At 37.8% G+C, this 13,549-nt stretch overlaps 1 protein-coding gene across 2 annotated transcripts in view; it reads right to left on the bottom strand.

Moving 5' to 3' along the window:
* The window catches only part of DPP10 (dipeptidyl peptidase like 10), a 435,737-nt gene that overhangs the window by 174,043 nt on the left and 248,145 nt on the right, over positions 1-13,549 (bottom strand). For both annotated transcript variants that reach the window (XM_088058794.1, XM_005519624.3), the window contains exon 3: positions 12,596-12,691. In XM_088058794.1, coding sequence (XP_087914920.1) covers positions 12,596-12,691 — 96 coding nt within the window. The remainder of the gene's footprint in view (positions 1-12,595; positions 12,692-13,549) is intronic.

Below are 13,549 nucleotides of genomic sequence, written 5' to 3'. Positions count from 1 at the left end.
CCAATTCAGAAAATCACTGAGCAGACACAAAAAAAAAATAATGCAAATTATTAAATATTCAGACTTGTTCAGTTTTATAATGAGGAAGGAAATAAAAACAACTTAACTCCAAGTGTTTTTTAACCTAGGGGTGAGGCAATCAGTGGCTGTGTGCAGTACTCAGGACAGACACACCCTACACTCAAAGAATGTTTGGTGGAAATTAATAAGAGATTATTTTGAAGATGGCAGTGAGACACAAAGAATTTAGTCCTGAAAGACATATTGTCTGCCTCTGCTTCCATGCACACACATCAAACAATGATGGTGGCAATGGCAGGACCTGAAGAAAAAAATTTATTTATCTTCACTTTCAGCTTTCTTAATACTCTTTGCCCTGACTTTAGCTAAGTAGGTAAAAATATAGTTTGACATTATAACTTCTTCTGGAATAATACAGCAGAACTGTTGCTGTTAGTTGCATTATAGTAACATGCATGAGTTAATCAAGGTCTTTAAAAAGAAGTTTGAGGCCAATTGTTTTCAACTAACAATTTATCAAAATAAAAGCTCAGAAAATAGTTGTAAAAGAGAGCGGAGTATTTAAGCAGAGAGGAACGTTTATGTAACATGTTATATGACCACTTTAAATTGCTAAAAAAAGAAAGAGCTAGCTTGCTGGAACAGTGAGTCCTTGCCTCTAGGAGGACAAGGTACAACACTGGGTATGAAAATGGAAAAAAGATAAAAGTTCACAGCTTACATAAATTTCATTACATGTGCAGTTGCCCAGAAAGCAAAGGATTAGCATCTACCTTTGAAGCGTCTCATAACAGGAGCCCATTTCCATATCACATCTGGAATCCGTCAAGAATCAATGGAGGTGCTGCAGATTATAATATTAACTGCAACACATGTCCATGAATGGAACATGACATCACAGCTTGGGAAATTGATAATGTGGTTTGGAATTGTAATTGATAATATGGCTTAGAGCCTCCTTCTCTAAATTGCCCATAGAGAGGAATAAATATTGGATCGTGCAATCATTTTTATTCCAAATTAGAATAAATTGAAAACCTTAGAGTTCACTATTTTTTTGGATAAAATATTCCTCAGAATGTACTGAAATACATGGTTTTAAATGTTGAACTGTTCACTTCAATAGTACAATACATAATTTTTACATTAATAAAATAGTGTGTCCAAGTAATATAAAACACATTAAAATAACAATGTCAAAATTAAATTATTATGCCAAAGATAAGACTTCAACATTCAAAATTAAAAATCACATTGTCCAAAATGTGAGAAAGCAGAAGCAAACTATCTAAACCTTCTTCACAAAGCTTATACTGAAAACACTCCTTCATACAAAACTTGCAAGGGAAAACTAAAAAGAAAAAGAAAGCATCAGAAAATATTTCTAATAAGATCTTCAGCCAACCATACCTGTCACTCTGAATCTGACAGCTTAGTGACCTTTACTGATGAGCTGTCCCAGCTGAGATGCTGGTAACAAACACATAATTATCTGAATCATCATTACAGAATTAACAGGCCCTATCTGGCAGACAAAACCTCCAGGCCTGAGAAGAAACAAAGCTGCCTTTTCATCCTAGAGATAGCTGCTCTAGGATGGGGTCAAAAACTAACTTTTGAATTAGTCAGACTAGTTTTCATGTAATGTCTGTCCTGCAATAAAACAGATTATCTTACCTGCTTTATGTACTGCTCACAATGACAACCCAAAAGTCCTGGGTTTTCACAGCCACATTTTTAAAGTATTTCTAATTTTTACTTTCAAAGTGCCACTTAAAGACTTGTAGAAAACTTTAGGCTTCCAAGTAGCTTTGGCTGAACTTAAAAATCAATATTCCACATGCAGAAGAAATTCAGTCAGTCCTATGCCTAAAGTAGGCTGCAAGTGCAGAAAGCACACCCTTCATTTCCCTTTGAGGCACGAGTTAAATGAGATGGTCTGCATTCATCAGGGAAGTCTCAACTGTGGATTCCTTTCTCAAAACTGAAGATGTGCTTTATCCCTCAGGAAAAAAGTATCATGGAAAACTGGCAAAAACTGGGTTAAAGTTCCATGGCTCTTAACATGGGCGGCTGATATCTAGACTGTCAAAAACCTGGCTGATTCTCCCATTCCCCTGTTTGAGTAAATTTATTTTTACAAAGTGTCTAGAATTTAATTTATCTCACTAAAGAGGCTCTGAGTTTGTACTGCAGTATTAATTGGTCAAAGCCAATCTATATTTACAGACTTGGAAAAACAATATATGGCCGCTCTAATGATTACTAGCTACAAGTTTTTCAAACAAATTGCCTATAAACTTTGCCATATTAGAGAAATAAGCAAATATCAACCTGCTTCTGGTTCCTCTCAACTTTACAGTGCCACACAGAAAGTATGGGGGACAATTTGATTTCTACAGCAGTAAATTAAAAATGTAATTAAATCCGATCATCAAAAATGCAGTAGTTTAAAGTTTATAGCACTGATGTTCTCACTGCAATTCACACATCCCTAAATGAAGACATAACCACCACAGTAAAGCACAACTTTTGGCCCAAGTGTCTGGCAGGTCACACCACCAGCTTCTCCCTGGGCAGTGTTTCAGCAGGACTGGGACAGCAGCGTGGCTTTGGTGCAGTTTTGGGGCTCGACAGGTGCCTGACACACCACAGGAGTGCCTTTAGCACCAGCCTCGTGTCCTGCTCACCACCAGGGCCTCCCAAAGGTCAGAAACCCTGAGCACATGGAAATTCTCACCATTTATGTGTGTCCTCCCACAAACTATGTGGAGTTCAGGAATAAAGACATTTCCACAGCAGGAAACCCAGCTGTCCTGTGGCACTGGTGATGATCTAACTCAGGCTTTGTGCTCTCCATTGGGCTGTCCCTTCATTTCCCTCTCCTGGTCCTGCTTCTGCTTTCTCTGTACCCAGCTGTTTTACTTTTTTCTCATTGTTTTTGTTGTTACTTATCTTGTGCTTTCACTCTGTAGATTTGATCCTCCAGTGCCTTTCACCCTATAGTCCTGATGCACCTAAAAAGCACTTAAAACTACAGCAGACTGCAATCTGTAAGACAAACACATATTTTGAGAATTGAACAGAACTGATGCACTGAACAGACCTCCAAAGAATCCAAATACATGAGCTCAGTATATGTAGACCAATAAATTCAAACAAACTTTTCCAAAGATACTAAAACCTAAACATAATAAAGTCCTTTTGCATCACACTGAAATAGATAGCAAGCAGAATTGTTCAAGTGAAAACCACATTTTCATATGAAGAATAACCCTGTCCTGGGCAAAACAGACCAGGAAAATGGATGAATGAGTGGCAAATATGAGTCAGTGTCTCTGAAATCTGCAACAACAGAACTAGTTAAAGAGAGCAAACTAAAAAAAGGACTAAAAGTGAAATAAACTTACGTGTACATATGTCTTCATAGATTAAAGTGTGTTTAAAAATGCAATTTTTATGGATCCATTATGCAAACATTTGAGCTAGAATGGTATAGGAAGCACTGGTTTTATTGCCCTTTAATCCAAGAAAAAAAAATATGAATGGACAAGAAGATGTAAGGATTAGAAATGTAAAACTTTGGCTTTAAAAGATATCGACTTTAAGCACTGTACAGCTTACTTATCTGCCACAAAACACAACTGAGTGTTAGTTAAAGAAGAAAACTGATGAAAATTCAAGGATTTGGTTTAGGCAAATGGAAACAAGTCAGAATCAGCCAAATGTGCTGCTGCACACAGCTGCAACTCCAGGTTTATCCCCCTCCTGCACAGATCTACTTTGAAGTAAACCCAATTGCTGATGAACAAATTAAAGCAGACCTAAATGAGCCTTTAAGAAGGATCATGAAGCCAGCTGCAGGTATAAACAGCAGCTTCCAAAGGAAAATTTAACAGGCCACAAGTGCATCCCATGGGGAAAGGACTGCAGCTCTGGCTGGGCATTGGGTACACTTTGTGCTCAGGACAGGGATGACAAGTGGGGAAAACTGAACAGGGTGAAAATATGACTCTTCATGTGTACATGAGCCTGCTGATGCACATAGATACATCCCTGAAGTCTTTATGAGTAACAGAAAACAATGTGGAAGTCTGGAGGGACAAGTCTGCTGTGTAGCACCCACCATCTGTCACCATTCCAGAACACTTTATCCACTGCTCAGCTTTGCTCATGCAACAAAAATATTCACCCTAGGGGTTGCATCCTAAGAGTAGTGATGTAACACGTTCAGTTTAGACTTGTTGATCACATTAAGGACTGATGTCTCAGCCAGAAATGCCTTACTGAGAAAAAGCCTCCCTGTTCCACCAACATCGCTATGGCAACCATGGGATATTTAAACTTATTCCCGCACTACACTCAGGAGAATTTTGCTTCAACAAACAGGGAGAACTAAAATTTATTTAGTGCCTGGTCCACTTTCCCAGGGGTTCTCACACAGAACTGCTGTACTTAACCTTTCAACATTAGGTTACTATCCAGAAATACTGATTAGAAAATGTAAATCATTATGCTACCCTCTTTCAAAAGACATCCTGTGCAACAGATACACTCTCCCTGTGTAAATGTTTTCTAACTATATTGATGTCTTTGTTAAATTCTTAATGCTTTGGGCTGTGGAATAAGTAAAAAATCAATAGGGACATAAATTTTAAGAAGGATTGCAATGATTAGCTGTGGTTTTGGCTATTGGTGGCAAAAGGCAGTTTGACCTCCCACTAGCTGGAATACTTGATTTCATTTTTTCCTTACTTATATCCCAATCTCTGGATTTTGTCCCATACCCACACATTTCAACTAGCATGGAATCAGGCTACATCTCAATAAATACAACTAGAAGTAAGCTGTTAAAAGAAGCAAGGACTCTTAAGGAAAGTATATTTCAAGTACTCTGCAGAAGAAATATATTTATATTCATATATATATATAAACACGCCTAGTAAAAATCAAAAACAAAATGTTAGAAAAAATGGCCAAAAAACACCATTTCTGCAATCAATAATGGTGATGCTTGAGTTAAAAACAAGAGCCACAGGACACTGCAGAGGTCACGACTAACACAATGTTGTCCGGATGTACAAAGAATATTGGTGGTGGAAGGGAGAAGTCATTTGCAGAACACAAGAGTGACACAAGTTAATGGCCCTGGATACACAGCACTGTTTAATGCTTGTTAACGATCATTAACAGTGGCACCAGTATCGATGCAGCAGCAAGGATTAACGTTGTTGATCTGAGCAGAAAATACCCAAGATCTGCTTCTAAGCAAGCAAGAAATGTGGCACCTTGGAGACATCAACAACAGGAGAGTGGAAAGGGGCACAGCAGTGTGGTGGGCAGGGGAGATCAGGTAAAACAGGCACTGAGTAACACTGGTTAAAGACTAGACCAGAGCCAAGAGGAAAAATGACAGAGGGAAAAACCTTATTGTGGTATGGTGGAAGAAAGAATTTTAATGATGGCAAAACACCAAACCAACCACCCACAAAAACTAAAACTAATGAGAAAATAAGAACTCTTCCTAACCCAAAATTGTCCACTGCTTGAGGAAGCACAGTTCCTGGATCAAAGGACAGCACAATGCACATTGTACTTGGTACCTCCACAAGCCTTCCCTGAATGACCAATTACCCACCCACAGCTGGCTCACTGAGAATCTTTAGCATCAGCACAAACACTGCCCCAAACTCCTCCAGTCAATGCCCTAATGAGAGAACTGAATCATTCAACCTGTTTCACAAAAACACTGTTTAAATTCTTTTGTTTTAGAAGTTATTTTAATAAATCAGTGGAATGGTCTCAATTAGGCCTTTTATTCCCCTTTGTAGCAGTTTCTGAGAGAAACATCAGCCAGCCTAGAGATGCTCTATATATTGTCTCAGATTTCCTGGACCATTCCCAAAACTTTATCTTCAGACTTGGCGAAACCTGGGTGTGTATTTCACACAACCTGCTGGAGTTTTAGGAAGGAAGAGTTTTAGCTGAAAGCCTCCAAAGATTGGAGTGCTATCTTAGGATTACTTTACTTGTTCTTCCACAGGCTGCTTTTTGCAGCACACAGAATCAAAGTCCAACCTCCTCTGCTGCCTTTCAGAAGTAAACTCTTCACAGAGAACCCAGGCAACAAAACAACTCCCTGGCCTGGCTTCCAGCTCCAGGCTCTGCATAGAGAGATTCCAACAAAAAATGGAAGCTCTGTGCAGAGCTGGCACGAGTACCACTGAGCACACCCCTCCTCACTCCTGCCCAAGCCCCTGGCAGAGCGTTAATGCAGCACATCACAGCAAAAGTGTGAGCACCAAACACAGCCCCTGCTACTCCAGAAATGCCCCTGTACACAATGGCTGCATTCCACTTCAGACTCTCATCTCATTCAGGGGACAGGGAAAAAATAATACAGGACTTCACTCTTAATGTCCATCACTGATTGCCAGAGTAATACCAACATATATAAATATATAATTCTAAAAGAGCTATTTCTTTGCTTCTCGAATCCAACCCAGCAACAAATTTCTGGAGCAGAATCTCTTCTCTTTCTGCTCAGTGATGGATTATTTCTTGACCTATATCCACTGACAACCATCACAACACACCCAGCTCTGTGAGAACAAGTTTGTGTTCATCTCATGCACAGGAAAAGCTGCCTTTAAGAAGGACCAAATGAATTAAACCACATTTTTACTGCACGAAGTTGGCATATGTGCTATTGTGGAATCTGTGCTGTGCTTCTCAAACCGCTTCCATTTTTACCATAAATAATTTTAAAGCAATTACAACCACTTCCATGTCAGGTTTCCCAGGCCCACTTTTTATTTATTTTTCAGGATAGACAAGAGGCAACAGAGACCCAAGGGAAGCACCAGCTCCAGCAAAGACCAATGTCTGCACATTTCCTTCCTCAGGTGACAATGGCAGTGCACAGCATGAGAAACAAGCCAGGGACAACCACAAATAAAATTATGGGCAGACACTGTCTCAGTTGCTCTTTAAGGAAAGCAAACATTTTATGAGAAGCTGAAGTAATACTCCTTCAGCCAAGCAATAACTTTCCATGTTAACTGTAATACACAGTTTACAAAACATGACAATGAAACCACTGGTCAACTGTAAATTTTAATTTTATTTTTTTTTTTGACAGACTGTACTACACAAAATAAATGCTTGCACAATAAATGTGAAGAAAGCAGAGGGATTTCCCCCCTAAACCAGCCCCATGGTTTCTCTGATGTTCAAAAGGGGTTTATTCTCTTTTCTCCTGCCTGCATGAAAATAAAGATGCCCACATCAGAACTAGCCATTATTCAGCAGATGAAAGCTTCTGCTAAGGCTAATACAGGAAATCTGGAAAATAAATAAAATAAAAATAAAACAACTAAACAAAGTTATTGCAAGGGCTTGAGTTAAAAATGAAAACAACCTGGAATGAAAATATTTCTGGCTTAGATGGAGGGGTTTATTATCATCTCTAAAGAAACACATTAAAACTGCAAAAGGGAAGGAAAAAATGTTTAAGAACCTTTGCCTTGAAAATGTATGTGCATGAAAAAATTACTTGCTTTGAAAATTAAATCTGAACAGGGTGCACCTGCTGAGATTACTGGCACAGCCTTGGATTTTATGGTGGACAAAGTGATGAACCTAATTCCAGCCCAGGGGTTTACAAGAAGAGAATGAAGTGCAAACACACACTTCCTCCAGGAAGCTCGCATGGAATTCTGCATTCACATTCAGGCTGGTTGGTAAAGAAAGGAGCTCTGGGCGCTTTCCTCCCCAAAGGTCACTGCAAACCCCTTCTCCTGTGCTGGCACACACACACAGCACAAAACTACACACAACAACACAAACTACACACAACAACACAAAACTACACACACAGCAACACAAAACTACACACACACACACCACAAAACTACACACACACACACCACAAAACTACACACACACACACCACAAAACTACACACACACAACACAAAACTACACACACAACAACACAAAACTACACACACACACACCACAAAACTACACACACACACAACACAAAACTACACACACACACAACACAAAACTACACACACACACAACACAAAATTACACTCACACACACCACAAAACTACACACACAACACAAAACACACACAACACAAAACTACACACACAACAACACAAAACTACACACACAACAACACAAAACTACACACACAACACAAAACTACACACACACAACACAAAACTACACACACACAGCACAAAACTACACACACACACAGCACAAAACTACACACACACACAGCACAAAACTACACACACACACAGCACAAAACTACACACACACAACACAAAACTACACACACACACAACACAAAACTACACACACACACAACACAAAACTACACACACACACAACACAAAACTACACACAACACAAAACTGAATACACACAAGACAAACCCACACACAACAACACAAAACACATACACACAACACAAAACCACACACAACAACACAACCCCCCCACACAAATAACACCACACATGCTCAGGTGATTTGCTGAGCTTTAGCACAAGACAGGATTCCAGGGCCCTGCCTGCTGCAGGCCATCACTCACACTGCAGCTCCTTCTGCAACACTCTTTATTAAAATAGATGAAAAATGGTGTCCTTGTGCTGACTCTACACCCATCTGACAAAGTACCACCAAGGAGCCAGAGCACTCCATCACATACAGGAAAGATTGGCAAAGAATGTCTGAACAGAAAAAAAAGATGCAAGCAACTCATATATTCACAGTGGAATAACACAAATATTCTGAATTTTATTGTCATTAAGAGCTATAGTCCCTGAAACAAGAGATGTAAGCACGGACCTCAGGAATAGAATGCAAATCTGTTGAGTCCTCAATATTTCCCACAGGGCAGCATACATATTTCTAAGTAACTTAAGAGAAATTGGGAAAACATCATGAACAAATTTTTCACTCTGCACCAATGAGCTGTCAGGTTCAACTACTTTCATTATTCATTGGCAGCATTTTAAATTCTAATTTCCTATTAGAAAACCTGAAGATCAATAAGGCTAAAGGAAGATGTAGTCTCATTTAATGTCTCAAAAACTATGCCAGACAACTGGAATGCCTTCTGAAATTAAACACTTTTCCATCTAACAGGGATTGGACTGGTTAATGGTTGTGTGTACTCTCCATCATGTTCTTTTACAGCCAAAGTGATCAGATTTATAACTGACAAAGCTTAGTACACTACTAAGTTATTTTCAACAAAATTACTAGCTATCATCCCTATTTTCTTACTCTTTCCTTTGTAAATTCTTTCAAAGAAAGAAAAAAGATCCAAGTCAGGTTTAAAATAAAATATATTGCCTTTGAAATAAACCAAAATAGAAAGAGAAAAAAAAGGAAGGGAGGAAGAAATCTGGATCTCTGCACAGGTATATCTTTACATATTATATAAAATGGGAATATATTTTGTCACTTTTAAGACTAGCTCATAGTGTTTCTTTTATTTTCTTCAGCAACATCTGATTATCTCAGATAAAGACCAACATCTCCTCTCCAACTTTAGATATTTGCATAATTATTAACTTTGGCAGCAAGCACATAAAATTGTGGTCTCAATTTCAAGCAGAAAAGGGAATGGACTGTAAAAACTTCTGCATTTAAGGGCTTCTCTTATTAAAGAGCAATCTAGAAATAGCTACATGGGGATGGATTTTGTAGTGGAGGAGCTTTCAAAAAAGGAAGAAATAATGTGCTTAGAAGATAATGTCAGAGAAATTCAAAGATCAGTAGGGAAAGTTTCAATAAAGGGCAGCAGTTAAATACCAGGCCTTTCCTAAGGACACAGTGATTCACCCACCACTTGAAATCCTTAAACCTTTCTTTTTGTTTTTCTGCAAAACATGCTCCAGAGCCTGAAGACACTGTTTTCAGCAGGAACCACTTTTCCAATCTCTATTTTTACCCCTTCCCAGGAGGTAAAGATGATAAAACTTTCAGATGGATACCAATTATCCTATTCCAAGAGGAGTGAAAGGGAGTAAGTAGCTATTTATTTTCTGCTAAAATCATCCTGTGCAGAGTTCACTTACCCTGCCAATGTCCAAAGAAAGTGCCAAATGCTCCTCCACAGTAATGAATCTGAAGTTATATATTTCATTTTCCATGCATATAATGCCATAGCTGCATTGCCACAGTGCCAGGAAATAAAGTCTTAAAAAATAAAAATAGAAGCAGGAAGCAGAAATGTTGCTTTGCAAGGCTATTCCTTGGGGGTTTTTATTGCCCAGGATATTTGGTATCATTAACTATACTGGCCATTTTCAAAGAAAATGTAAAAGAATTCCAAAACCTATACATTTTTTTTTCTGTGTTTATCAAAAAATACTAAATAATTCATAAATCCTTAATTACCCCCACTTTTTCTTTATTTCTCATACACACACATACTCTAATAAACAAAATGTCCTTTTTTTAACTCCTTCTTTTTGTGCTGTTGGACTTCATTGTTTCTTTAGCCAACAAACTCAGGAGAACACCTAACTGCAAGCTTAGAAGTTTTCACACTGACTCAGACAACCATCAATGCAGAAACACTGGATATCAGTACACATGTACTGTTAATAAAATACAGGGCCTTTGTAATAAATAGCATTTCTAATATCATTTTGAAGAGATAGGGAAGTTCATACCTGTACAATCTCATAGCTTTTATACTGAATTGTTTACAACAATTTTTTGCATGATACTAATACAAATTATACTTTTTTTTTTTTTTTACATGATGCTAATAAAATTATATTTCAGTGCAGGAGCTTTTTAAGATGGATTTTGAAGACCACAGGAGAAGCCTGTATCCAAGCAAGGGTTTAGCATCAAATTCTACATTTCTTTTTACCACATCTGGAAAACTCATAAAAAAAGCTTTGCTCTTATTATAGGCTATAGAAGAGAGTTAAGAAATAAAATAAACTACAAGTTTTATAGCATCACCAATATTTCACATAACTCCATCCACAGTCATTTAGTTTTATTGTCCTGGGTTTTGAAATCAGTACTATTTTTATGCACAGAATATTATGCACATGTTATGATGAACTACTAGAGTTCTTAGGAGAATCATCTCACGCATTTTTTAAATAAGAAGAGTAATAGATGGAACCAGCAGAATGATCTTCTTCCACTATGTACTTAGCTGCTTTTAGTGAGACTTTAGTTCACCATACTGGGTCTGTGATAACTTTATTTGACAATTAGGACCAGTGTTTTTCAGATAGGGTGGGGTCAGAGGCAGCTGCTTTGTGAAGAGGGAACAGCAAATTGAAAACCTGCTTTATGATTTCACTAGCAAATAGTCTCACAGGAAAAGAGTTTTCTGCCAAACACAAGAAACTGCTCATCTTGGCAATAGAAGTGTTCCAGCTTTACCTAGTATCACATTTTTTTGCACTGCCTGCAGACGGAAACCATTCCAAAGAAGAAACCAAGGGCAGCTCAGCAGAGAGGAGATGTCATTGGAGTAGCTGGGGAAAGGGAGTGGCAGAAACCAAACTGAGTGTCCCTTCTCTTAGCCCTTAACGGGTAACAAATAACACCAGAGCAGAAAAAAGACTGACCATACTTTTCTCCTTTATATGCTTTTGCTTTTAAATGCACTTATCCTTACTATACCCACTTCATTCTTCAGAGTTTATCATAAAGCAGCAATTCAATCACACAGCTCCCCACTAAGTAAAGCAGTTCTAGTTGAACGCCGAAGTTGAAACAATTGAAGCATTATTCCCCTGCAATGTCATTCTGAATTTACACACAGCCACCAGGCTGCCAGACTCCTGCCCAGCACAGAGCACTCCAGAACAGTTTTGCCTTGCCCAGTTTTGATCAATTCCTGTTGTCATTGCTTTGATTCCATCACCTGGAGTAACACCCAGATCACCATAATGGCACAGACCAGACAGCTGCTACTGCATTACGTGTACATTTCTTACAGAGAGAGAGTGAACAAGGCATGGAATCAAAAAAAAAAGAAGCCAATGAGTTGAAAAAGAGCTTGAATCTGTTTTCTTTTTTACATTAAAACTGCTTGATTTTGGAGGAATCTACATGCCATGTGCAAATCATTTAATAAATTAGAATACTAAATACAATTGGTGGTCATCAGAAAATGGTTATGACTGTACAAGTACATTGAAATATTCAAGTCTTTTCTAGATGTGAAGAGAACCAAAGTTCAGATATTAATAGAGTTGATCTTATTGTGACTCCACAAACAAGATCCAGTTCTTAAACACAATTCTTCACCACTGCTTCCAACCGAGTCAGGAGCATGAACAGATAATTTTAGTGGGTTTCTACTAGACAGAGCTTTAAAATTAGAAAGCCACTTCAAAAATTAATGAAAGAGATGTGATTCAGAGCAACAAGGAAAACTGGGACACTGGCCAATTTCAAGAGGGTTTGAAATTTTAACTGATTTTTTTATTTCCTCAGTGACTGGATAGTATCATTCAATACTTAAAATTTTTACCTAGTTTCAATTAAGTGAGAGCTTATAAACTTACCATTAATCCATTTGGCTTCTGGATTATGAACTATGAACTCTTTTCTGAAGAGGTCTTCCAATGATAATCTGTTTTCTGAGGAATTTGCAAGTTCATCTAAAACAAACACAACAAGATCATTTTAGATAACTATTGAAAACAATATATTCAGTGTTGTTTGAAAAACACTGGAATTATAGAACCAAAGTCCTGTTAAAATTGGTAACAATACCTTGCCCTTATTTTTTTTCACAACAAGAAAAAGTATCATTTTTGTTTAGTAAAGCCTCAGGAAACAAAGAATTAATGCCTTTTGGATGGGAAAATTACAGGATTTAGTGTTTGGCTATTTTTTATATTGGGACTTTCCCAGCAAAGATCTTTCTTACCATAGCCCCACACCACAAAAAATTACAAAGCAATACCAAAATTTCCTGGCAGCCAAAGGATTATACTGAGTACTTTACACTGAGAGAAACTAGATAAAAAATTCCTGCAAGTAAGTTTGCAACCAACTTCACCTATTCAACAATTTAAAATGAAATTTTAAAAAATCTACATGCACATTTTATAGCCTGTTCTTGCTTTCTAGGGATGTGGACAATATAACTTGGCTATTGGCCTTGTGTTTTTCCCAAACATGACAGAACCCAGGAATGATGTGATTCTGAACACTAGCCACCACTGACTTACAAAACAAAACAAAATTTTAAAAAATCATTTTCCTGCATCTAAAATCATCTCCACACTTCAGAAAAACTAAAAAAAGAAGCTTTGCTAAATATGTGTTTTCATGCTGCAAGCTAAAATATAAGTAGTGAAGAGTCAATAGCAAACTGCTACACTAACAGTGGTAATGTTGCACCATTACTATTACAGCAAAAGTTTTACTGTCAAAAGACAAACCCCCAAAGTTTCCAAGCAATAATCAGTGGCAGCAGCTTGCACTTCACCTGGCTGTTTTAGGCTGTTTAG

Source organism: Pseudopodoces humilis, chromosome 8 (genome assembly GCF_049639895.1).
Source record: "Pseudopodoces humilis isolate 2021_Gansu_Grassland_sample_001 chromosome 8, ASM4963989v1, whole genome shotgun sequence".
Taxonomy (NCBI): domain Eukaryota; kingdom Metazoa; phylum Chordata; class Aves; order Passeriformes; family Paridae; genus Pseudopodoces; species Pseudopodoces humilis.
Note: the sequence above shows the minus strand (reverse complement) of the source record. Positions and strands in the feature narration are given on the sequence as shown.